Source organism: Sprattus sprattus (genome assembly GCF_963457725.1).
Source record: "Sprattus sprattus genome assembly, chromosome: 20".
Lineage (NCBI taxonomy): Eukaryota > Metazoa > Chordata > Actinopteri > Clupeiformes > Clupeidae > Sprattus > Sprattus sprattus.
This window is the reverse complement of record NC_137918.1, coordinates 18,832,907-18,859,569: the sequence shown is the minus strand read 5'-3', so window position 1 is coordinate 18,859,569 and position 26,663 is coordinate 18,832,907. Positions and strand designations below refer to the sequence as shown.

Here is a 26,663-nt window from a genome sequence, read left to right as displayed (position 1 = left end):
GTCTGTTTATGGCATGCAGTATTGCATTTTAAGCATTATATGAAGATTTGTTAGACAATAATCTTTTTATTCATAGTCTGTGGTGATTTAATTATGATATGGATTAAGACTATTTCACTTGTATAATATGAACACATATTGCTTAATAAATGACCAATTGCAATCACAAAAATCTATGGTGCATTTATGAGTGGTTGTGTATTGTATCACCCCAAATCGAATCCTAAATATGTTCATAGAAGGAGATAAATAATATAAAAGTACACATTTATAAAACATTTAGCTGTCAACAGAAAACATGAATGTATGAGATTATCCCACATTGACATTATTAAGCAGCCTTGAGTAAGAATGAAGAAAAAATATATATGGCGTAACTCCAGTCTGTGGTGAAGAAATCAAAATGGTTGTGCAATACAATAACAACTGGCCACCAAGGTTTCACAGGACCGTCTTTCAAAGACCACTGTTGATTTCTCAAGAGCGTCAGCCAAAGTGCTGACAACGCATGTTTTAATTTGAAAGTTGTTCAGTAGAACACAAGAATTAGCTTATGCATGAAAAAAAGTTTAGATTTGAAATTCTTTTGAAATCAGTATATAATCATGTTTTATTCATTTAAAACTAAACCATTAACACATGACAACAGAAAATGCATGAAAAGGCATTCGATCACACAGCCTAGGCCTATACCGGTTACCATCCCTTCAAAACACATATGAGAAAAGAAACATCTTGGAGTCAATGAGGCTGTTAAATAAATTATTATAAAGACGTTAATATTAATGAGACCAGCAATCAGAATTTCAATCAGCGCTTTATAGTTTGCAAAATAGGGAGAGTGTCAGAACCATATATCATGAACAAACTCCAAAGATGAGCTGGGCGCAAAAAGTTTATATAATTCCTCAAAACATGTTTCATAAGCAGGCACGGGACATTACTCTGAGACAAGACGTTGACCCTTGTCTGACTATTAGGTGTCTGAAAGCAAAAACAGCATGTATCACTTTTAGCAAAGTGTCACAATCATTTATATCACAAGATAGAGTTTGTTTCTTAATTCAGCACATTTAAGCATTCAGATTAAAAATAGAATACAATGTATTACATTTCTCTACCACAGGCTAAACCTTGTCCTTGTCTGTCTGCAGTCTCAAATGTAAGCATTCAAAAGTTGTCTTTATACAATTACTGAGAGAACAAAAATCTACTGTTAGAAGGATGTAGTCAACAGGATATGTCAGCTACCACTCCCAATGTTCAATGTTGAAATCTGTTCAGCTGACTCATTAATCGTGTCCCCTCTTAAAGAGGCCTCTTCCTTGACTGTGTCACTTGTGTCCATTGGCTCTTGGAGCATAAGTTCACACACTGACAGCCTGTGCAGGTAGACGTGCTACGATGAGGACAAAGCCCCTGGGGATTGTTCTGGTCATCCTTCATGTCACATTGTGTTCCAGCCAATCAGGTATCAGTATCATGCAATATTGTGGTCTGTACTATGCACCTAATGTATTACAGAAACGTGTTCAATTTAAGTCAGCGATGTTAATGTCTTTAAGCAATACTCTTGCCATTACTGTTATTAATTTGAGGTTAAAAAATGTATTGTAATTCATCACTGTCAGTATTATCACTGCCGTTATTATATACTATTACTACTAACAAAGTTTAAACAAAGAATACGTTAGGCACCACATGATCATTTGATGGTTATTAGGGTCGGCACTAATCAAGTCGGTGTTGGGTGGTTAATCTTCCCTGTGGTGAGAAACAGTTTAACATGGAACCCTTGGGAAGTAATCATGAAATATCTTTAAACTGCTTTACGATGAAATGTTATTCACTGATGAGGTAACCTTTCTTTTTCAATCTCCTGCCTCACTTCTTGCCCAACAGAGAGCAATTTTTTGATGTATGACAAAAATGTCAACAAATGCCTAAAAGGCTACCAGCCTCTGAAGCTGTTCTTCTGTGATTCCAACCAACTGAGCCAGCAGTTCCGCTGGACATCCAACGACCGCATCTTTAATGTTCAGCTGAAGAAATGCCTGGGAGCTGGGAGTACAGCAGATGGTTCTGGCCTACAGTGGTTCATCTGTGATGATACAACTCAACTTCAAAAGTGGGAGTGCAAGAATGACACGCTGTTAAATCTGAAGGGGACAAATCTTTTCTTATCCCAAGATGAAAACAGCATCCTGAAACTCACCCAAGACATTGGAGCTGCTAGTCAGTGGCTAACACATGGCACTACAGAGGGGCTTTGCTCACAGCCATACCAAGGTATGTGGCTTACAGTTTTTTGATTATGTCAAGGACTAAATTGAATGAAAGTGGAAAAAATATTATCAAAGAGTTCCTAATAATCTGTCATGTTTGAACAAGCTTAAAAATTATTTCAGGGTCAAGACACATCCCATTATTTTTTATATAATTTGACATACATTACATAATGATTCATAAAAAGCAATAACGTCTTGACGGGCCAGAGTGCAAACCAGCCATCGGAGGCCCCCTTACCGTCGTATCGTCAGGTGAAACTCATGATTTTGCGACTTTGAGAGGCACAGGCAAATGTACTTACGACAGTGGCGTAACTATAGGGAGTGCAGGGTGTGCAGCTGCACTAGGGCCCATGGCGAAAGGGGGCCCGCTTTTGTCTGACCACTATGACAGGGACATTGCGCCCACGTTTCCAGCGCAACTCCTATAGTTCACACCCGGCTTTTAAAGCAGCGATTTCTCAGCAATCATGAGTGCAACAGATAGCAAATACTCAGATTGTTGATAACCACTCGGTTACATCAGCATTCGGCGAGGTGTGCACGGCTCTGTTATCAAAGTAAAGTGCAGCACACTAAGGGCCTGATTTACTAACAGGATTGCGCCCATTTCTGGCGTAAAATAGCGGTCGTAAACATAAAACGGTATTTACTAAGGGGGCGCAGTGCATATTAACGCCTGTGGGTGTGAACAGGGGAGGTTACGTGGACGTGGGTGGTAACGTAGGCGTGAAGCGCACTTTAATGGGAGGAGAGAAGGTAAGTGCGCCTAATGATGTATTGTGTGGTATTTAATAAACTGCCTGGCGAGCGCACGTCCCTGATTTGCGGGCTAATTCTCCGCCTCATAAAAGCACGTCTTAACCAGGAAGCGCATTTCCATTGAGTCTGAAAACGTGATATGGCAGCAGTTATAAGAGCAAGGCGAAGAAAGACAGCGCGCACAGAAAGAGACAGCGCACAGAAAGAGACAGCGCACAGAAATAATTTTTTCAACTCGTATAACACATTTTCAGTTAAGCGAACCACAAATCATTAGACGGTACAGGTTAACCAGCCACGCAATACTTCAATTACTGGACCAGATCAGAGAGACATCGAACTCTCCATCCGGCGATCACATTCCATTCCATCAGTTGTTAAAACTAATTTGCAAATATTGGCCTCCGGATAATGTCAACCAGTTATAGCATCTGCAGTCTCAGCCTTCACTCAGCCAAATATTCACCCAGGTGCTCGACGCATTGCTATGGCGCACTGGTCAATACATTTCCCCACTGCCATAGCTGAAATCAAACAGGACTTTTTTTTAAATCTCAAACTTTTCGAACGTAATCGGAACCATTGATTGCACCCACGTCCATATATATTGTAGTGAACCCATGTCCCTTGTAGAAAATATTAATCTCGCCATGTACACATCTATATTGTTATAATAGACAGTTTATGCATTAATGCCACCTTTATAATCGTGTTCTTTTAAACATCTCGCTGTAGGTGATGGCGGGCAGAACAACAATATAGCAGCGCACATATTGAATCAGGTTCAGTGATTGAGCGAACGTGAACCAATATATACTATATCTCCACTTGCTGAACCTTCATTTTCTCTTCCTAAATAAATACCACGGAAAATACGCAAAAACACCGTGCGTTAATGTGCGAGCGCAGTTTAAGCAGCGGTCGCAGTGTTAGTAAATCAGGCCCTATATAGGGCGGAGTAAACACAGATTGCCCAGCGCGATCTGGTTTGATAAATACCACGGAAGATGCGCAAAAACACCGTGCGTTAATGTGCGAGCGCAGATTAAGCAGCGGTCGCATGTTAGTAAATCAGGCCCTAACTATCAATACCCACAAACAAATTCACACTGAACTTTCAACTCGTAACCTGGGCTTAATTGTAGTTTGTGCATGTTTTCAGTATGCTGTTACTATTTTCTTCGTAAGGGATAACGGCCGACGAGCTGTACAGTTCTACAAAGGTAATGGACGCTGCAGGGCAAAGAACTCCACGACGCGCAGCATTATACACAATATTGCAGTTGAGATGAAGGTTGAAATAGAGATGAAATCAAATTAAAAATGTGGCTAAAGCTAGACAATATCAGTTGAAAAAAGAAAACAAAGATCGCTATGTTATGTGTTATGCAGTTATGCTGTTGAAACTTAATTATACACTCAACCTTTAATTATTTTTGAACAGAACTGTACACAATCGGGGGCAATGCCTTTGGTCGCCCATGCCATTTTCCTTTCAAGTACAAGGGCAAATGGTACTCAGACTGTTCACTATTGGAATCAGAAGAGCCGTGGTGTTCACCGGACAGAGACTACCAGGAATTGTGGGGCTACTGCCCCACTAAATGTACGTTACCCTTTCTATGCCACAAGAGATACTTTTCAATGCCACAAGATATAATCCTGCCAATTAATGATAACAAAACAACAAAATAGACCACGTGTCTAACCAAAATCATGGTTTCCCTTATCTCTCAAGATTTTCTATATCCTCAGGTTTACTAATTTATTATTGTAATACTTTTGTGTGTTTTTTAAACACTCAGCAACTAAAGATACGCTCTGGAAGAAGAATCCACTGACAGGCGTCTTTTACCAGTTAAATGTCCACTCTGCCCTGACTTGGCACCAAGCTAGGAGGAGCTGCCAGCAGCAGGATTCAGACCTGCTGAGTATCACTGAGCCCCAGGAGCAAAGCTACATATCAGGTGACCCACCAGGGACACAGCAAATTATATCTGTGTGTTGTTGTTTAGTGTGCCTCATTTTCAGTTGGCATAGAAAGGCCTGCATCTTGTGTTTTGTAAGATACATCAGTATGTCATGCTAATTCTGAAGTTCTTTTGAAAACAAAGGGATCACAAGTGGAATTGAAACGACTTTTTGGATTGGGCTAAACCAACTAAACAGTGAGAGTGGATGGCAGTGGGCAGATGGACATCCACTTCGTTACTTGAGATGGGGATCAGGTTTGTGTTTTTGTGTAAATTGAATCGAGATGTGTCTGTAAAGTGAAATGAACTATATTACATATCATTTATAATTATAAAGTATCTTATTATTATATAATACATTAATCTTTTAATTCAGGCCAGCCAAGCCCAGCCCCGGGATGGTTCTGTGGTTCCTTAAACACTATGCAGTCTAATCACTGGGAAAACAAGTTGTGCTCCAAAAAGCACGCATATATCTGCCAGAAAAGAACCACAGATCCTGCTACTGCTACTCCAGGTAGACGGCGCCATATTTATTATGTTTTACTGAATGGAAATGATCATTCAATTTCCCATCGCCTGACAAAACTCTCTCTGTCTCTCAGGTCCGACAGCTTCTTGCATTGCTCCATGGGTGCCATACGCAGATCACTGCTATTTTTTGAATCGTACAAAGAAAACCTGGAAGGATGCCAGCATTCAGTGTATGAGGACTGAAGGACACTTAGTGAGCGTTCATGACGTAGAGGAGCAAAGCTTTGTCCTCTCACAGCTGGGATACAGTGAGTCAAATCGCACTTTTTATTTTTTTAACTGAGGGTACAGTATATACATATTACATGTATACATAAATAAATACATATTAACATTCATAGCTCCCACCAATACAAACATAGTAAAACGATCCTAGACCTGTACATGTATACTGGTCCAAAAGAGATACAATAAATAAGCTCAAACAGCAATGACAAAAATCAAACACATAAGATAAAGCAGAAAAAAAAAGCATTTGATCAAAGTTCTGATGAATACATTCTTGTGTTGTCTGACTCCTGTTCCTTGCCTCTGCAGTGGAGACTGATAAGCTGTGGATCGGTCTGAATGACCAAAAGACACAACTACTGTTTGAGTGGAGCGATCAGTCTCCTGTCACCTTCGCCACGTGGGACGCCCAGGAGCCATCTCACCACCGCGCGAAAGAGGAGGACTGTGTCCTGATGGGGGGAAAAGTAGGAGACAGTTGCTGGCATTCATTATGACCATCAGTCAACTGAACTATTTCTATATGGATATTTTACAAAAAAATGTGTTTATTTGTTTACTTACATTAATAATTGTTAGATTTGTAATGCAGGGTTACGGTAACAGATTCATCTTCATGTGGTCCCTTTAATGTAATGTCATGTAAGGAGAGTTAAAGTGTATGTAAACGTTTCTGTCTCCATGCTGTCAGGATGGAAAGTGGTCCGATTCAAACTGTGAAGAAAAGAATGGGTTCCTCTGTAAAAGGGCTGGGGACACCAACTCTGCCTCTGAGTCCGAGACTGAAAACACTGGCTGCAAAGCTGTGAGTTTGTTTATCTTTTAAAGAAACTGATCAATGCCTGTCAGTGGCGCCTCCAGAAAATGATTCCAGGGGTGGCCAGTGGGGGCCACAGCAAATCTTAGGGTGGCATACAAAAAAAAAAAAAAAACATAACCCAATTTAATAATCTACTATTTATTCTAATAAATCTATGTAATATGGTGTATACAGACATATTTTGATCTCTTGACTGTTAATGGCAACTCTCAAACAAGCAATCTTGTTTTACATGTGTACGTATACTATACAGTAGCCTATTTCACAGTAGCTAAATAGTAGTACCATTTATATAACTGTACTTTTCCTTGACAATTACTCTAGTTTAATTTTGATGTTTAAATGAACAACACCCCAAAAATATTTTTGATATTGCTTTATTGTGCAGTGCACAGATTTACAGCACAGGTTATAATAGGTCCATTTAAATAGACAGTTAAACTATTAAAACAATTAAACAGTTCCATCTTAGAATATTGCCTAAATATATTCACAAGCTTGCCATTTTCAACAAAATCTGTATGAACAGAAATGAAACATTGAAAAAACAATGGACAATACATGAACAGTTCAGATACATTAATTTGCAATGAATTTGCAGAAATTGGATTGCTTTGTTTTTCCTTGAAAATAAAATTAAGATTGCACTTTGATAGAGCAAATGACCAAAAACATGTAGCCTAATCTTCTCAACCAAAATTAATCCTCAGGCATTCCTATCAAACTTTCGGATTCCTGGTATATTGAAACATGATGCCATTAGCATTAAGAATGAAGTAAACATATGTATGTATTTCCTTTGAGAGTTCACCATTGTGTGATATACATACCCACTAGAAGTTTTCTCGTCGAAAATGTTGTCCAAGTGCTGTTCAAAAGGTGTTGTCCAAGTGCTTGTACTACTACGGTCTCCGTCTTCCACGTTTCCTTCAAATCGCTCATAGCAATCACCAGCAACGTCAGGGAGGGGGAGCTAGCTACAATGTCAGCAAGAGCAGCGCGCTGTATCTTGCTACAAAATCGTTTTCACATTACGAACAACTATTGTGAATTTAAAAAAAATCTCGAGTACATTAAATATTTAAAATAAATATGCATAATAAAATTTGTCTTAGGGGTGGCAAATGGGGTGGCAAAGAATGATTTTGGGGTGGCAGCAGCCACCCCTCGCCACCCCTTGGTGGCGCCACTGATGCCTGTCAATCCAATCACCATCCATCCAATCATTCACCCTTCCTCCTCTCTTTCCTCCCAGGCATGGACCAGGTATGGCTACAACTGCTACTTAGTTGGATCAACAACAAAGACATTTGATGAGGCAAAAAAGAGTTGCCAAGAAAGTGGCGCCCACTTGATTGATATACCAAGCAGGTAATCTAAAGAACAAACTAAATGCTACTGTCAACATTGCAAAAGTTTTATGAAAGTTTATATTGACCTCTAAAATGTGTGTTTAAAACACTCAAATTGACTCTGTATAACAGCAATATTGTCATTAGAATATAAATCTGAACAGGATTAAATATGTCCCTTTACAGGGTGGAGAATGCCTTCCTCATCAGTCTGGTGGGAGCCAGACCAGAGAAACACTTCTGGATTGGGCTGTCTAACCAAAGAGACAGCTACACATTTGAATGGACCAACACGCCGGAGGTCCCCTTCACTCACTGGAATTCTCGTATGCCAGGTGTGTGTCTTTCTGATGACATGTGTGCGTGAAAGAGGTATCAATGCAAATCATAAGAAATATTTCAACCTTTGTGTGTGTGTGTGTGTGTGTGTGTGTGTGTGTGTATCAAAAACAGGGCAAAAACAGGGTTGTGTAGCCATGACAACTGGGACTTTGGCAGGACTGTGGGATGTGCTGAGCTGCTCCAACCAGGAGAAATACATCTGCAGACAGCAGGCTGAGGGAGTGGTGACTACCCCAGCCCCACTTACCTCACCCCCTCCCAGCTGTGCAGAAGGCTGGAATCCCTTGGGAGCTCGACCCTTCTGTTACAAGGTTCATCACTGCTATGGGCATTATATGTCAACTACCAACAATCAGTTCACATAAAGCAACTTCATCTTGTTTTAATGTAATGACCATTTCTAAGTTTTCTGACAGGGAATAAAACGACACTTCTGTTAAGGTTCATCACAGTCAGTTACATGTTTCATCACTGTCATTTGTAAAATTCAGTAAAAACTTTTGTGTAACAAACCTACTATTTTTTTTAAAGCTCTTTGTCATGGATTCCAAAGAAGAGAAGACCTGGTTTGAAGCTTTAGATTTCTGTAGATCCATTGGTGGGGATCTGATGAGTATTCATAGTCATCTGGATGACCCCAAATCTGGAAATCAGTAAGAACTATAACAGTCATGTTATTGTGTATATTTGCAATAAGACCTATTGATATATTGCAACGTGTTGTGATGTTCAGAATGACTTATTTCCCTTCCTGGAACGTGTTTTCTCCATCTCTACTTACATGGCAGCTTTCATCCTGCATGGATTGGTTACAGTGCTCAGGATCCTAATGTTGGCTACACATGGTCTGATGGCTCATCGGTGAGTTTAAAAAAATGTGTGTGTGTGTGTGTGTGTACGTAAATGTGTGTGTGTGTGTGTGTGTGGGGGGGGGGGGTTCTACAGTGTGTGGCCTACAGTGTGTGGCCTGGTATATGTACATTTGTTCAATTAGTGAAAGTTACTATATTACTAAGTTCGCAAAAGGGCCCTAGTGTAGCAGATGTAAAATTGATAGACTTTTTAAACTCTGTAGATGTATAGACTGGCCCCAGCTGTATTGCGTATCTTTGTTGTGACATTTCAAGAGTTAGAGATGAATAATCAACAGTTCTGTCATAAACAACATGAGATGAACAACTCCAATTCCAAGATTGTGGACAGGACTTTTAAAGCACCATTATGGAGTTTTAATCTAAAGCAAGTGAGCTAACTGCCTAAAAAAACATGCAAAAAAACTGCCCAGTTGGCTCTGATAAAAGCTTGCTAACTATGGAATCAGATCAATGCCATAAATATTTTGTAATCTGTAATATAGATTTTGTATATGTAACATAGATTTAGTATCTGTGAAACCATCTACACTTTCAAAACCTATCTTCACTTTCAAAATGTATTTACAGATACAGATTTCAAATACGAAATGTATCTACACTTTCAAAAACTATCTACACTTTCAAAAACTATCTTCACTTTCAAAAACTATCTTCACTTTCAAAATCTATTTGCAGATACGGATTTCAGTTACGCATTACGGATAGGGATACGGATTTCTGTTACGAATTACAAAATCTTTTTGGCACTGTCTTTACTGCTTTTCTAAATAGCCAATCAGCGCTTTTGGCAGATTTTCTAAAGCGCCAATCAACACATTGTATCCTCTACTGACTAGCCAATCAGCGCTAGGTTGCTGGCAACTGCTGCTGGCCCGCTCATTATTCAATAGTTATAATCTAAATCTGCCACCGCTCTGCCTAGGGAGAGATCTGGGGTCTCCCCTGCACGGTTTGAATACAATTCGGTGTACGAACACCGTGGGGGAAGTTAAACAAGCATGCCTTATGTCTGGCCCAAAGGGCTGATGAACACCTGTAGGCTACTATTTAGTTAATCTTAGGCTCTGGCGATTCAGAGATCGCTTGGCTGCAGAACGCATTGTAACTAAGAAATTGGTCTCATATATCTCTTCCACTGAGACGCTAGAAAACTCGCTTCCACACAAAATACACAATAAAACGTTTTCAAGGACTTCAGAAAAGGGTTACAAATAGCCTACCCCAAAGTGCCATGAAAAGAAACGAAAATGACATTACAAGGTGGTTTTGAAATCAGGCTGGTCATTATCCAGCTGTTGAGGATGCACTTAATGGTATACCCCCACCATCACTTTGCATGTGTCTGGAGAACAAGACAATAGCAGTCTGTCTGCTAAATGTTCTCATCGTGATAATGGGTCATATGAATACTGTTCATTGTTAACTTCATTAAATGTGAATAGGAGATCGGTCACGAAAATGCTAACGTTAGCTTTCGTTAGCTACCAAAGCAGATCCTAATATCTTCCATACAACGACAGGTGTAACGAAGTGTGGAGTGAAAACCACTGACTATGATTGTGCGTTTTACAATGACTTTATTAACAACTCCAAATATAGGACTTCTTACTTGTGCCATTTCTCGGTCTCTGATCCATGACTGCTGCATACACCGTTTCACTCAACTTTCCCAGTTACCAGCAAGCTAGCGCCGCTGATTGGCTAGTCAGTACAGGATACAATGTGTTGATTGGCGCTTTAGAAAATCTGCCAAAAGCGCTGATTGGCTCTTTAGAAAGGAAATAAAGACAGTGCCAAAAAGATTTTGTAATTCGTAACAGAAATCCGTAACTCGTACTTCAAATCCGTATCTGTAATGCGTAACTGAAATCCGTAACTGAAATCCATATCTGCAGATAGATTTTGAAAGTGAAGATAGTTTTTGTAAGTGTAGATAGCTTTTGAAAGTGTAGATACATTTCGTATTTGAAATCCGTATCTGTAAATAGATTTTGAAAGTGAAGATAGTTTTTGAAAGTGTAGATACATTTCGTATTTGAAATCCGTATCTGTAGATAGGTTTTGAAAGTGTAGATGGTGTCACAGATACAAAATCTATATTACAGATCAGGGGCGGAGTGGGACACAAAAATCCACCGGGACAATTCTGACTGCACCGGCCCACCACCGGCCCACAACGTGCCCAAAACTGGCCCAACCCGCATCCCCTCCACCTCCCATATAAACTACACAAACAAACGGGCGGCTTTTGATCATTATTGTTAGATTTAGTGTTGATGTGTGGGTGACAGACATGACAGTGACAGTGACAGTGTATTTGTATATGTACATTTATGGAAATACGGAACAAATCGCGTCCCGTATTGGCTCAAATGTTATGCTAATTCGCAACAATGTGTCCTGTCAACTCACTCGCATTTAGTTGACGGCTGGTTGAATAAATCCGTAATTCTTGTACATTTTGATGCACTTTCCTCCAGCATCCGCCTCTTTTTCAGTCTGGCCTTTTTGCCCTCTCCTTTCTCCTTTCTCTTATGTCCCTCAATCAGGTCCACTTCACCTGCTCTCTCTCGCTGATAGCCGCTAATTTATCTCCCTAGGTTCACTTGATAAAGGCACAACGATACGCATTTCCCATGAGGCAATTTGCTCCGACCATTCTACATTCAACAAAAAACGAATTCAATTCGCTGGCCAATTTATATTTGTGGTCATGAAAGTAGCCTAATGAAGCGTCTGAATAAAAAAGAATTACATCAATATAGGAGGCTAAACAAAAATCAGAAGGTTGGATTAATGGGAGTGAGTTTGACACACACCATAGGTGTGATGTACAGAGACAAATAGAGCTATAAATAGTGGTTGGACTGCTGAACCACAGAACTCTCAGAGAATTTAGAGATTTTCACGGGACCATGATTTGACGTACATGTAATCTCGATGGGCTGCTCATGAATTTGACACGACGGCTGCGAAGGCCGGTCTGCAGGCTGGTTCTCGATAGATTATTGGCCGACCGGCCTACCGGGAAAAATCCCGGTCCTCCCGATGGCCACTCCGCCCCTGTTACAGATTACAAAATATTTATGGCATTGATCTGATTCCATAGCTAACATGCTAACTGTCGTCTTTTGATAATATACAGTAGTTAGCAATGTTGTTCTCTGAAGACAAACATAGTGCATAGCCATAGTGCATAGCCATAGTGTTTGTCTGTCCTTCACATGACCATATACCATCAAAATAAATTTGAAGATGATACCAGAGGTAGTTGCCTTTAAAAACACACTTCAAAAAGTTGCAAATTGGTGCATAGTGTTGCTTTAAATGGTAATAAGAACACACAAAGACATAGACAAAGAAAGATCGATACCATAGCAACAGCGGCGTAATAACGACTTGACGGGCCCGAGTACAAACCAGCCATCAGAGGCCTCCTTACCGTCGTATCGTCAGGTGAAACTAATGATTTTGCGACTTTGAGAGGCACAGGCAAAAGTATTGATGATGTACAATACACATTAAGGGTTGCTACAATATGTTGTCATGAAATCACCAATGAACTATAACACAAGGCACCATCTTAGACTTTACACCCCTTTTTGCAGGACTGCTGCCTACAAACATTGTATCAGACATCATATTCCATATTTACTGACACACTTAGACACATGCATGACAGACAAACTCACTACACATAGCCTTGAAGGATTAACCCGGTATTCAAAAGCCCACCTCATTTCCAAATATTCTGCCAGCTGTACAACAGAACATTGCTATGTTTGCAACTAAGCTATTTTTATTTGTAATATTATTAATTTATTTTAATTTATTTTAATAGCAATTAACTACTCTGGGTGGATCCTTTGATAGCGGCACAATATGTAGCCTTATAGGATTCTCCCGACAGCATCATATACTTTTCTATACACTGTTCTAATTTCTTTGTTTATTTTATGTATCTAATTTATTGTATGTTATTCCATCCATAAAATTGTACTTATATTGTTGCTGTCAAATAAACAGTTCTGAGTTCTGAACACAGTATTTCATCGATCAAACTGATTTCAGAGAAACCGTGTATAATGAGCAGATGGGACAACACATGGGAAAACATTTATACAACTTCTTCAGGGGGTTATCAAACATTATTGTGAATTACGAACATTTACATGGATTTATGGGAACAGTCGCTTGACAGCGCCTCGCTTGCTGCAATCAATTACAAAACCAACTTCCTCCAACAATATCACGTAGAGTCTATGCGCAAAGAACTTATTCTTTTAACGAAATTGAAGCGAAAAAAATAAATTTCAAGTACCATTAGGCGTATAAAAAAACTTAACATGCATGACGTTTAGAATGGCACCCTACGAGTCTTAATCATCTTTTGTTTAGAAAATGATCGCTATGCTGTGGCTACGGTCACAGGTACGGTAAGAAACAATAGCAGAGCCGTGCACACCTAGCCAAATGCTGATGTAACCGAGTGGTTATCAACAATCTGAGTTTTTGCTATCTGTTGCACTCATGACTGCTGAGAAATCGCTGCTTTAAAAGCAGGGCGTGAACTATAGGAGTTGCGCTGGAAACGTGGGCGCAATGTACCTGCCGTAGTGGTCAGACAAAACTTTTGCCTTTCCAAACAGCTCATCATCTCCTGCGAGTTGAATGGTACTGCGGTGTAAACCATAGAAGACATGACAGGGTTGCTCGCGTTCTACTGACAAACTACCCTTTGCCTTCCCTGGACGGCCTCATTGCTTTTGGTGCTGGGGGTCAGACGTGGTGTTATCCTGAACACTACTCGCCACAAATCCAAATGAAGATAATTTTGGCAGTTTTGCCACCCTTTCATCCTGCTCTTTGCGTTCGTGCCGCTTCCTGTGTTTGAAAGGCATGGGGTAGCCTACTTCTTGCTTACTCAACACACAATGCAACACAACACAGGATGGGAAACACTCCGGAGAGGAGGGCGTACTATTAACTTCATTTGGATTTGGGGCGAGAAGTGTTCAGGATAACGCTACGTCTGACCCCCAGCCCAACAGCAATGAGGCCCACCGGGGTAGGCTGATCACATAACGTTTACTGTCTGGTATAGCCTAATGCAGGGGTTTTCAACAGGAGGTCCGTGGACCCCTGGTGGTCCGCAACAGCTTTGCAGGGGGTCTGCGACATGAGCCTATGTTCATCAGTTCACCATTGAATTTGAGTATTTTTACAAGTTCTCTTTGATATTTCAAGACATTTCCAGATTAATCTTGAATATCGTGAAAATATCGTGTTATAGGCAGAATATCTGTGCAGGGGGAGGGGGCGTGGCGGCAGCGGTTACAAACATGCATGCGCGTGCAGGCACCTCAGTGGGCCGCGGATCACTTTCTAGTACGAATGGTGGTCCCTGGGACAAAACCAGTTGAAAACCCCTGGCCTAATGGAATGCATTTAGACATGGCTATTAAACGTCATACAATACACGTATAGGCCTATAGGCTAAGGCAGCAGCCAGGTTAGACATTGTAAACTATTTTTCAGGATGTAGTCGGAAAATAGCTAAATCTAGACATCATAATCAGCCAGCTTTCCCAAAGAATCAGTAGTACGCAAGCAACCTGTCATGTCTTCTATGCTTTACACCCCAGTACCCTTCAACTCGACGCAACCCTTAATGTGTGTTGTACATCATCAATACTTTTGCCTGTGCCTCTCAGCGATTTCTCAGCAGTCATGAGTTCAACAGATAGCAAAAACTCAGATTGTTGATAACCACTCGGTTACATCAGCATTTGGCGAGGTGTGCACGGCTCTGCTATTGTTTCGTACCGTACCTGTGACCGTAGCCACAGTATAGCGATCATTTTCTAAACAAAAGATGATTAAGACCTACTTAAGAGCAGTATTGGGCAGTAGATACTGAGTGGATTAGCTACCCTGTCCATCGAAAGCATCCGGTACCATTAGGCATATAAAAAAACATAACATGCATGACGTTTAGAATGGCATTCTACGAGCCTTGCGTTGAGCAAAATTATCAACAATTTCAGATTTGTTCAACTCCCTGGCCCGGATGCTTTCGATGGACAGGGTAGCTAATCCACTCAGTATCTACTGCCCAATACTGCTCTTAAGTGGGTCTTAATCATCTTTTGTTTAGAAAATGATCGCTATGCTGTGGCTACGGTCAGAGGTATGGTAAGAAACAATAGCAGAGCCGTGCACACCTCGCCGAATGCTGATACAACCAAGTGGTTATCAACAATCTGAGTATTTGCTATCTGTTGCACTCATGACTGCTGAGAAGTCGCTGCTTTAAAAGCAGGGCGTGAACTATAGGAGTTGCGCTGGAAACGTGGGGGCAATGTCCCTGTCATAGTGGTCAGACAAAAGGGGGCCCCCTTTCGCCACGGGCCCTAGTGCAGCTGCACACCCTTCACTCCCTATAGTTACGCCACTGCATAGCAATACCCAAAAGACAGAACTTACCCTGCAGATGATAGGCAGTGGCTATTCTATGGTGCCAGTCACACAGACCAGGTACAGACCAATCTTTCAACTGCCAACAATGGTCTTTACTAGCTATCCTTGGTAGCAACAACAATAACATTTCCCAACAATTTGCCTTTTAATGATATCTTAAAATGTTTGTTTTGTTTCAGGGTTCTTCACATTCCAACTAATTACACACCACTGGACAATGCAATAATAATCTCTTACTGATATTGTTTATGCAAATGCATTATTTTGCTTGTTGGTTGGTTATTTTTATGTATCATCTGTCAGTTTAGATTTCTTGTTTTTAGTTATCCCAGTTAAGAATAATGATTTACTCTTACAGTCCTCCTACACAAAGTGGATGACTGGAGAACCAAATAATAGAAACAATATGGAGAACTGTGCTGGAATTGTACATGACTCTGATGATTACTCGGATGATTTGAGTGATGGAGTGAATCATTGGAATGATTTTGCCTGTGAAAAGAAAATGGATTTCTTTTGTGAGATACGTAAAGGTAAGCCAAGGGTCTCTAACACTGTTCTTAAGATGCTTATTTGAAGTATAAATATTCCTCAAAAATTGGAGCTTGTTTTAATTCCATCAAAGTCATGATTACTTTTGTTTTCTATATTGGTGAATATTGGTGCATTCTACCAAACAACATTCTGTATAAAACAAAAGTCTACAAAGATGAGTTGTTTGCAAGTAAAAGTATTTTTACTTCATCATAATAGTTACTCAAGTAGAAGTAAAAGTACCCCTCAAAATAATGACTTGAGTAGGAGCAACTTCATATAATGATATTGTTCACTCCCATAAGGCATATGTACTATAAAATAAAAATAAATAATGAATTGTAGGCTGGAGGGCTACTGCTGCTACTGGCCATGTATGTGCCATCAGTGAAGTTGTAAGGCCTATACCTTACAGGCTATACAAATAGTCTCCTCTTTATTCAGTTCAAATTGCAAATAACATATTTTGCTCATCCTTAGATTTTCCTAAGAATGTGATCTTGATGCTGTTTGATGGTGTATTGTCACTTTTAAATATTTGGTTTATGCTATGTTGTGTATTTTAACTTTTTACCAAGATGATAAATGGGAGGACTTGTTGCTGTGCATGGCTGGGACATAGTTGAAATGATGTTCACCTGATATGCTTCTTCAAAAGAATAATGTCCATTAAATATTGCACTAACAAAATGGAGCCATTTCTTTGTTGAGATTAGGAGTAGGCCTACTACAAGTCATCCTATACTTTGAGAAATGACAGCTCAGATGAGAGGCTAGACTGACATCTGAGGCAGGAGAGATATGTGTAGGCTATGTGTAGGCTATGTGTAGGCTAGCCTTTCAAAGGATGGTAGGCCTATGTGTTAATCAGTCTTAGAATAAACCACGCACTCATAAACTTAAATGCTGGCTAGCGTTAGGTTTTTGGTAACATTACATTTATCCAAGAAGATCTTAATCTTTCTTCCATTAGCTAGTTTAACTTGTTTGCCATGTCTGGATCCAGTGTATGCCCATGCTAGTACCCTCAAGAACGTGGAGCGGAGTAAACGTAGCGGGGTACTGCCCACCTCTGTTTGTGTGTTAACCTTTCGAAATAATATGTATAGATATTCTACTAGTGAGGAGAAAACAGATGTTGGTGGTTGCCAAACTGAGCCCAAGTGATCTACAAATCATTCTTTGTATTTTTCACAGGAGTAACCCCCGGGGTACCCAACGCTACCATTCCACGTGAGTATCCAACTGCGGCGGTTTTCTTTCTGCTTGTGCTTAAATGTTGTCTGTTCTGTCAAGTCATATAATATATAATTATGAATTATATAATGTTGTAATATTTAACTCTAAAAGGAATTTTTAAATTGTTTTATTTATATTTATGACTTTAGAATATAATGTCACAGAAGATGGCTGGATAGAATACAGTGGTCATCAGTATTATATCAGTGACCGCGAAAGGCAAATGGAGGATGCTAGAACATTTTGCAAAAAGGGACATGGGGACCTTGTTGTAATCAACAGTGAAGCAGAAAGGGTATTTCTGTGGCAACAGGTAATAATTGTTTTATTATAGGGAATGTTGTTATATGCCAATTGTAACTTCGGTATATAAGTAGTTAAATTGTGTATTGTACTGCCAAGAAAGCTCCACTGCTTTCTAGACACAGTTGGCATTTTCGTAACGCAATATGACCCGAGTGAGAGTGGGGTTCGTAAAGGATATCCCCCATCCCTGTGTTTGGCCCTAGTAGATGTAGTCTTTCACATATATATAGTGTGATATTTGGTTAAAGTACTTGACTAGGTCACAGTCAATTTGAGAGTAAAGATGGTCCTTTCAACTTAAAAATCAACGTCCTTTAGTTATTTTTTTGTATTTGTTGTGTTGCCATGCTAAAAGTCTCTTTATGAAAAACACTGTTGTAGAAAATCAATGTTCCATGTTCATCAATGCATATTACTAATGACTAAATTAATTCCTATTATATTAATGTCTGCTAGATTCAAAAGGAACATGATGACTATTACATTGGATTAAGGATAGATCTGGATAAAAACACAGAGTAAGTCTGAGTGTTTGATCATTCATTCCTATTTCAATGAGATGTGTAGTTCTGTGACCTCTGACCTTAGTCTGTTCAAGTTAAGACACTGAGAAAACGAATTATATAACAGTAAGATAGGATACCTTATATTTCAGGTGTAATAACCTTTTTCACTGGTCTTGGTACATCTTAGTTAGTGCATCTTACTAACCTATTAGTACCTCTTATCTTAGTTAGTACATCTCACTTAGCCGTTAGTACATCTTAGTTAGTACATCTCACTAACTTGTTAGTACATCTTAGTAAGTACATCTCACTAACTTGTTAGTATATCTTATCTTAGTTAGTGCATCTTACTAACCCGTTAGTACATCTTATCTTACTTAGTGCATCTTACTAACCCATTTGTATGTCTTATCTTAATTAATACATCTCACTAACCCATTAGTACATATCACTAACCCGTTAGTACATCTCACTAACCCATTAGGAGGTACTGAACCCTGCAAGCTTCATCAGTGCATTCACCGAACCCTTCATAATTGGAAAAATACAATATGATTTCTTCAAAACATAAGTATATATAAAAACGTCCCGACGTTGCTAGTGTGAACCAGGCTATACTGTGTGTGTGTCTTGTCCCCTGGCGAACCCCTGAGAGTGACTCAACGAACCCCTGAGGTTCGATCGAACCGAAATTAAGAACCACTGCATTAGAACATGCGAGCATGTGCTAATTTGCTGTTTATGCTGCGCTCTCAGCGTATTTTCAAACTTGGCACCTATGTTAGCTGGTTAGACACAACAGTAACGCCAGACAAAAGAGGCCAAAGCCGATCCGTGTCAGGAGCAGCACAGAGGTGGAGGTGGAGTTTTGCCATCAAGCAAACTTTGTCTGCCTTCCACACATGGAAATGTATAGAAAATGCAATGAAAATGTTTACACGAGTTTTATGATGGTGCTTTGCATACATGCATAGACATCTGGCTTCAGATAAATAAAACACTCCCACCTTAACACCTTTAAATAATCCAGGCACACACTTAAGATATTATGTGGTTGAGCACATGGTAGCCAAATCAGATTTTAACATCCGCTGGAAAATGCTTACTGACTTGGCACTGCATGCAGCTTTCCTTCTGGTCAAAGAGTCGTCTTGGAATTAACTACTTACTATCCTGTTCCTGCTTTTCCCTAGGTGGATGGATGGGACTCCAGTGGCTTTTGAAAGTTGGGATGAAGACCAACCGCTCTTTGTGGTCAATGATGAGACCTGTGTGAAAATGAGTACTTCTTTTGGTAAGTACATTTGGTTACATCATGCCTTTTGTACAGTCGGTTAATATTAAAATATGCCGGTCAGATGCTTGCAGTTTTTCAGTTTGCTTACATCATTTCGTTTGGTGTTTCTTTCCCAGGTCTCTGGTTTGTCACAAACTGTGGGAGACGTAATGAATTCATCTGTGAGCGTCATGAAGCTCCTGCTGTAAATGCTACTCTGGCTCCTACTGAGGCCCCTAAGGGAGGCTGTGCCCCTGACTGGACTAAGTACAAACAACACGTGAGCACAGCCTGTTATGAAATATGTCTAATTATTAGACATAAAATGGTTAAAATGTAGTGAAAGAGTTATTTACAGATACATTATTGCAATTAGGAGTTTTATGAACATTTAGATGAAATAATCCAGTCAGTATGGGGATTATGATTCACTGAATGAGAGGTTGTTTAATGTTAAAAATACTGACAGCGGCATCTGTTAATTGAAGGTACTGTAAAGAAATGATAGGCAAGGTTGTGGGTAATTAAATACTTTTAGTGTTCAGTGAAAGATACCATGGAATACCCTGGAATAATACATACACTGTCCTAGTGCTACAAGACTCAGTTTGAGAAGAAAAACTGGATGGATGCAATGTCATTCTGCAAAGCAGTGGGTGGAAATCTGGTATCAGTTCTTAGCGAAGATGAGCAAGGTTTGTGCCACCTTCTTGTGAGATTATATATAAAATATATAATTTCCTCAGTAATATTACACTCAATGAAACAGTTTTAAGTCTTCTTACGTTTAATCGTTTTTTTTGTTAGCATTTCTGACAACCATGACCGCAGATGCCCAACTACATTTGTGGATTGGCTTGCACAGCCACACACACTGGAGCCCTGTGTGGAGTGAGGGAAAAATGGTCACATTCAGAAACTTCCTACCGGGTTCTGATTGGTACTCGGTGAGATGTAAAAAATATGTACTTGAATATGTACATTTTATTAATTACCTTTTATGAATCAACACACTGTACCCAATTGTAGTAAAATACAGTGTGGCTTATTAATGTTTTAACAAGGCTCTTTTTTGTATCCGTGAGCAGTGTTTCTGATCCGAAATCTCAAGGAAACACTATACATTACTTTGACTAATGGCTTCTTCCTGGACAGGAAGATGAATGTTTTGCAATGATTACCAACTCCAGAACTTCTGTCGGAAAGTGGAAGACCTACGAATGCTCTCAAAATATGGGATTTATCTGCAAACGACACACTGGTGAGTAATAATTATGTCACAATCCTGGGCCTCGTTTCCCGAACGCGCACTTAGCCTAAAAAGCACTTGAAATCGTTCGTAAGAGGAATCCTACGTTGCAGACCGGTTTCCCGACGCGGCACTTAGCTTAAGTGTATCTTTCGTTGAGAGGAATTCTACGTGTGGTCAGGACCAGTAGTAACTTCACACTTAGCGATTTAATCCACCAGGGGCGTCGTTCGACCGTCGTTCGGAAGAAAGGGGAATTTAAAAAAAAACATGGCTACTTGAAGCAGGGAATATTTTACATTAATAAAGCTATCTACACAACTTTTTATATGTTTATAATGACTCGGTTTGATCTGAAATGTGCTACGCGACCAATGGAGAGTATGTAGGTCTTAACTGAAGCTTTCAAACAGTAGTTTTATGGCACAATTAGCGCTTATACCACCACTCATTGGCTTATATGGTAGCTTTCTTGCTAGATGGTTGTATACATATATATTTGCAACCATGTTCTTCATTGAAACTTTTTTTAAATCGCTAGTTTCATAGCTCATACAGTCACGCATGACGTACGCTTCAACCCCCTCGACACCTTATCCAGGGGTGTCGTTCGGCCTTTTGTAGAAGAAATCCAAACGATGTTTCTGTGTATAGCACATCATGAGAATTTCATTGTTTCACCTGCCTATTCCCATCAAAATAGAAATAAAGAATATTGAGTATTTGAAAATAAAGATTAGGCTATACAAAACTAGTGCAGTGCCCGTAGGCATTCTGTAGTGTTAGCAGACGTAGAGCTGCTGGGTAGTGTAATGGCAAGACATATTTGCACTCCACATAGGTACAGGTTACACTGAAGTATTATTGTGATGCATGTTTCCTTTTCATTAAGAAATGTGTTAATGGTAGCCTTTTTGGAGAGTTACCAACAAATAAAGTTTGAGATTATGTAGTGGATGCAGTTGAATATACTGTAGATGTCAACGTTGCTGTCTAAACTATAAACTAAATGTCAAGAAAGACATTATTTAAAATGAAGTTATGGTTGAAATAGGATCACTTCTTTATTGTAAGGGTAAGTGTAGGGTAAGAATGGTCATGCAGTTGGACTCAAATGTAGGTTAATTGTATTGAATGTATGTAGCCTACTGTACTGTATGACTTCGATGATGCTAGCTTTGACAGCCCACTCTCAGACAGATCGTAATAAATGTCCTTACAATGGGAACACAGTTTAAATAGGCTACTCTGCTGGAGATGGCGTTACTATCCCGCCCCGAATTCAGTGCACATTGCACGTTCGATGCACGCATAGGCTAGCTAATTTCACAGCAATTAACGTAAACAGGTTAACCTGACGTAAACAGCTCCTTAGAGCTACTTAAGAACTCGTGCACGTTGCGCTCGTGCACCTGACTTTAAGTTGATGGTTGCACGTAAATAGAAAGTGTTACTTAGTCTACGATGTCGCGAAAATCCACGTAGGCCGTTAAGATACGTCGTTATCGGGAAACGAGGCCCTGAGTGGTGCTGCCTATAGACATATATATATGGATGTTGGCCATTGTGCTGTTTGTATGGGGACAAAAACCACCCTCATCCAGTCATCCTGCTATTCATCTTATCTTTATATATTGACGATTCCCTGGTTGTTATTTTCTGTAATTGTTTCTATAGATAATCAAATCATCCCACAGCCAACAGTGCTCCCCCGGTCATACTTTGAGTTTGGGAATGACTCCCTAAAGGTGGAGCCAAACAATGGGACGTGGTGGGAGGCCAAGAGGAGGTGTGAGGCAGACGGTGCCCAGCTGGCCAGCATTCGTGATGGCATCACCCAGGCCTACATAGAGCTGCAGATCCACAAACTCAAGCAACCTGTGTGGATTGGGCTCAATAAAAATGAGGTCATATTCCATTTCTGTGAATGCCTTTACTAAATCTCTTTTACATCGTTTCTTTCTCTTTTTTCTCACAATGTGATTCTTAACCACCCACAGACCGATGGTTACTTTAGATGGATTGATCACTGGCACCTGAACAGGGAGAACTGGAAAAATTCAGAACCCAAAAGCCAATTTCCTTGTGTGTATGTGGATCTGACAGGAGGCTGGCAAACTGCTCCATGCAATCTCTCCCTTCCCAGTGTCTGCAAGCGCTCAACGGGTATGGAAGATCCTTTTTTTCACCACATTTGACTGTGCTGTTCTATTCTAAGTCTTAAAGAGAATTGAGCCCTAAACATTAGCCCAGTTAAGAATTCAACTTCAAGTCAAATAAACATTTATCTCTTACAAATCAGGATAAATGAATGGCTATTATTTTACACCAAAGAAATGCATCTATTCCAAACTTTAAATGGAATTTTACTGAAAGCAACTAAATATTCCTGCTACTATATAACATGAGTCAAAACAGCAGTTGTGTGCAGTTCCACTTGTGATGGATCCCGAGTCGACACTGCTCCTCAGTTTTTCCCTGAAACTCTCCCTCTCCATTCACAGATATTGCTCCAACGCCTCACCCTCAGTATCCTGGTCTGTGTCCAGAGTTATGGTTGCCTTTTAAGGGCCATTGCTACTTGCTGTCATCTATAAAAAAACGCTGGCCAGACGCTTCTACAGCCTGTACTATATTGGGTACGGGATACTGTTATGCATGGCATCTTACTTTGACTACAGGGTTTCAAAAGTTTGGCCCACTTTACATAATGAACATAAATGTAAGTGCAACGTGTCAAGTTTGAGTCCCAGGTTTCATGATATGGAAAATAAAAGATCCAGCAATTTCTCCATGCTCACAATAATCTGTGCAGTCATATTTGGTTGCTGGTTGCAGAATCTATAGGTTACTACAACCCACTGACTGATTTCCCTCATAAGCTGTAAAATCTTTGAGACTGTTCTATGTTGCATTTATATCTTTGTTCAGTTTAAATAACTCAACTGAAAGGACTTTCAGCTTTGAGATGTTATTTCATAGCTCTGATTTCACATTTAAATTATACAGGAGCGTCTTTGCTCGGCATTGAAAGTTCTGAAGAGGCCACGTTTATAAACAGTATGCTGGAGATGGTGCAGGACACCTATGAAGCAGTCTGGATGGGCCTTTACAAAAACCTCAAAGGTAATAGCAACCAGAATTTAAATGGACAGTGTTTTACAATTTGTCAATAGAAACCAGATATACACCCTCATAAATAATTACATTATTTTGAACTTAGGTCAGTGGCACTGGCTGGACAGGAGTGTAGTGGACTATACCAACTGGGCTGAAGGTCAACCAGATGAAGATTTGTATGCTTTGATCTCTACATCAGACTTGAAATGGAGGAGTGCTTGGAAGTACTCAGAATATTCTTATATCTGCAAAAAGCCCAAAGGTATGACTTCGACCCACTCATGTCCACAGAGGCTTGCTTTAATGAAATACTCATAACTATAAGATGGCAGCCAAAGTATTACCGAACACGGAAAACACCAGGCTGGAATTTTTGTAACTCATTACCTTACCACTATGCCACATTTGGCTAGCTATTGAATAAGCACTGGCATGACACCAGAGGAATTGCAGATGGTAGGCCTACAATAAGACATGGTAATCTAGTTTTTCCAAGAATAGACCGGTTTCAGTGTAAGATAGAAATCCTAGTGTGTTGATAACAAAAATTAAAATTCTGAAGGTATACCATATTTGGTAATCTTCTTTAATTTTTCCTTCACCTTGTATAGTGTTCTTTTTGTGCTGTTTTTGGTGTTGTTACTCCTAGCTTCGCTGGGCAGTCATGTGTCAAGACAAGGCTTACATGCTTTCCATATTTTCCTTTTCAGATCCATTGCCTACAGTGTCTACACATGGTAAGTTGACATTAACAATCTACAGTCGTTTAAGCAGCACAATAGCTCTTGATGCTCATATGAACGTAACTTTCAAAATCCACTTGTTCCCATGTCAGGAAAAATCTTAAAAATTCCACAATTGTTGAAAATCTCTAGGCATTTATTTAAAATGTACATTAAACACGTTTATAACTAGGACTGTCTGTTCCCCCAATTACTGCCAACTTTAAGCTGGGTTGTCAATTTGATAATACACTGCAATATGCAATGCACTTAACTATAAGAAGTGTGACTAGATGTACCGCATAGCAGTGTGTAATAAGATGCTAGCATAAAGCGAGAGGAGCCCAAATTAAGTGAAATTACATGCTATTTTGTTCCATGATAATTTTGTTATCTTGAGTGATTACATTTCTGGCATAAATAAACTAGAACATTTTGTTGTATATCTTATTTTGAGTGAGAAGTTAAGGAACTATAGTTTGTGGATGTGGCACCTGTACACTGACAGGGTGGGAAGCAGTATCTGGCTAGTGAATATGAGGAGTGTGACAATATCACAGCCATGAAAGGACGGCTAGGTTTTTTTCCCCTCTGGTCACATTAGCTAATCATGCTACCATTAAAGAAAACCAGATTTGTAACATTATAAATTTGTGCATGTGTTGACAAGCTGAAGGATTTGTAATCAGCTAAGAAGAGTCAGCTTGTCAAGAATGCACATAAGAAAAGTGTCCATGAATTACACCCTGAAACTGTAGGGGGCGCAAACACACACACATAAAAAACACACACAAAAAAAACATAGAATTGGGGCATTAACATCATTAATCAAGCCTACAAAGCTGTGTGCTGAAAAATGCCAGATCAGATTCATAAGAAGAACCATTTATCGTTCTGTCACTTACTTTTTTCTGTCCTTTCTCTTTTTAGACATCCCTGTTGTGGAGGTTCACCGTTTGTATACAGGGCTGGTTGTTGCCTTTATGATTGCTTTCACTGTGATGGGATTTGCTGCTTTTTTCCACTACAAAGGCCATAAACTAGTTCTACCCAGAATGCCTGCCTTTGAGAATCCATTGTACTTCAAGTCCTCTAAGCAAGATATTCCTGATGACAAGAATATAATAGACAGCATAGAGATAGATCCATGTGCATCGTAAATAAATAATGCATCAATGAATCAACTGTACAGTATGCATGTACAGTCATGGACAAAAAAATTGGCATCCCTGCACTTCTGTCAGATAATGTACCAATTCTCCCAGAATATTGTTGCAATTACAAATGCTTTGGTATTCACATGTTGATTTATAGAAAAGCCAAATCTGACATGATTCCACACAAATCTTCAAAAGTGGACTGGACAAAATGATTGGCACCCTTTCACAATTGTAAGAAATAATTGTATTTCAAGCATGTAATGCTCATTTAATTTGTAGTTAAACTCAACTGTGACAAGTCACAGATGCTGGTAATATAGAAATCACATTTGCAACCAGATAAAATGGAGCAAAGTTGACTCAACCTTTGTGTTTTGTGTCTGTGTACCACACTGAGCATGGAGAAAATAAAGAAGAACAAAGAATTGTCTGAGGATTTGAGAACCAAAATTATAGAAAAGCATGAATAAACTCAAGGCTACAAGTCCATCTCCGGAGATCTTAATGTTCCTGTGTCCACTGCGCGCAGTGTCATCAATAAGTTTACAGCCCATGGTATTGTCGCTAACCTCCCTTGATGTTGAAGGAAGAGAAAAAATGATGACAGAATGCAACAAAGGATTGTTCGAATGGTGGACAAAAAACCTAAAACTACTTCCAAAGAAATTCAAGCTGCCCTGCAGACACACAACAACAGTACAACAGTGTCAGCTCACACTATCCGTCGCCATTTGAATGAAATGGGATGCTATGGTAGGAGACCCAGGAGGGCCCCACTGCTGATACAGAGACATAAGAAAAACACACTGGAGTTTGCCAAAACTTCCCTGAGGAAGCCAAAATCATTCTGGGAGAACATCCTGTGGACAGATGGGACCAAAGTAGAGCTTTTTGGTA

At 39.7% G+C, this 26,663-nt stretch overlaps 1 protein-coding gene across 1 annotated transcript; it reads left to right on the top strand.

Annotated features, from left to right (window-relative positions):
- Window positions 1–1,404: 1,404 nt before the first annotated feature.
- Window positions 1,405–25,766, top strand: LOC308381238 (macrophage mannose receptor 1-like; the record flags this gene model as incomplete). Its single annotated transcript, XM_080858768.1, has 30 exons — window positions 1,405–1,471; window positions 1,903–2,289; window positions 4,495–4,656; window positions 4,856–5,017; window positions 5,165–5,278; window positions 5,400–5,540; window positions 5,629–5,805; window positions 6,095–6,252; window positions 6,477–6,590; window positions 7,861–7,976; window positions 8,144–8,292; window positions 8,411–8,610; window positions 8,831–8,952; window positions 9,088–9,160; window positions 16,013–16,187; window positions 17,386–17,421; window positions 17,577–17,740; window positions 18,190–18,251; window positions 19,433–19,533; window positions 19,653–19,795; window positions 20,108–20,210; window positions 20,323–20,462; window positions 20,671–20,776; window positions 22,442–22,671; window positions 22,765–22,930; window positions 23,269–23,403; window positions 23,774–23,890; window positions 23,988–24,146; window positions 24,595–24,621; window positions 25,537–25,766. The coding sequence occupies 30 exons, from the start codon at window positions 1,405–1,407 to the stop codon at window positions 25,764–25,766; spliced, it is 4,236 nt and encodes a 1,411-aa protein (XP_080714894.1).
- Between the last annotated feature and the right edge of the window lie 897 nt (window positions 25,767–26,663).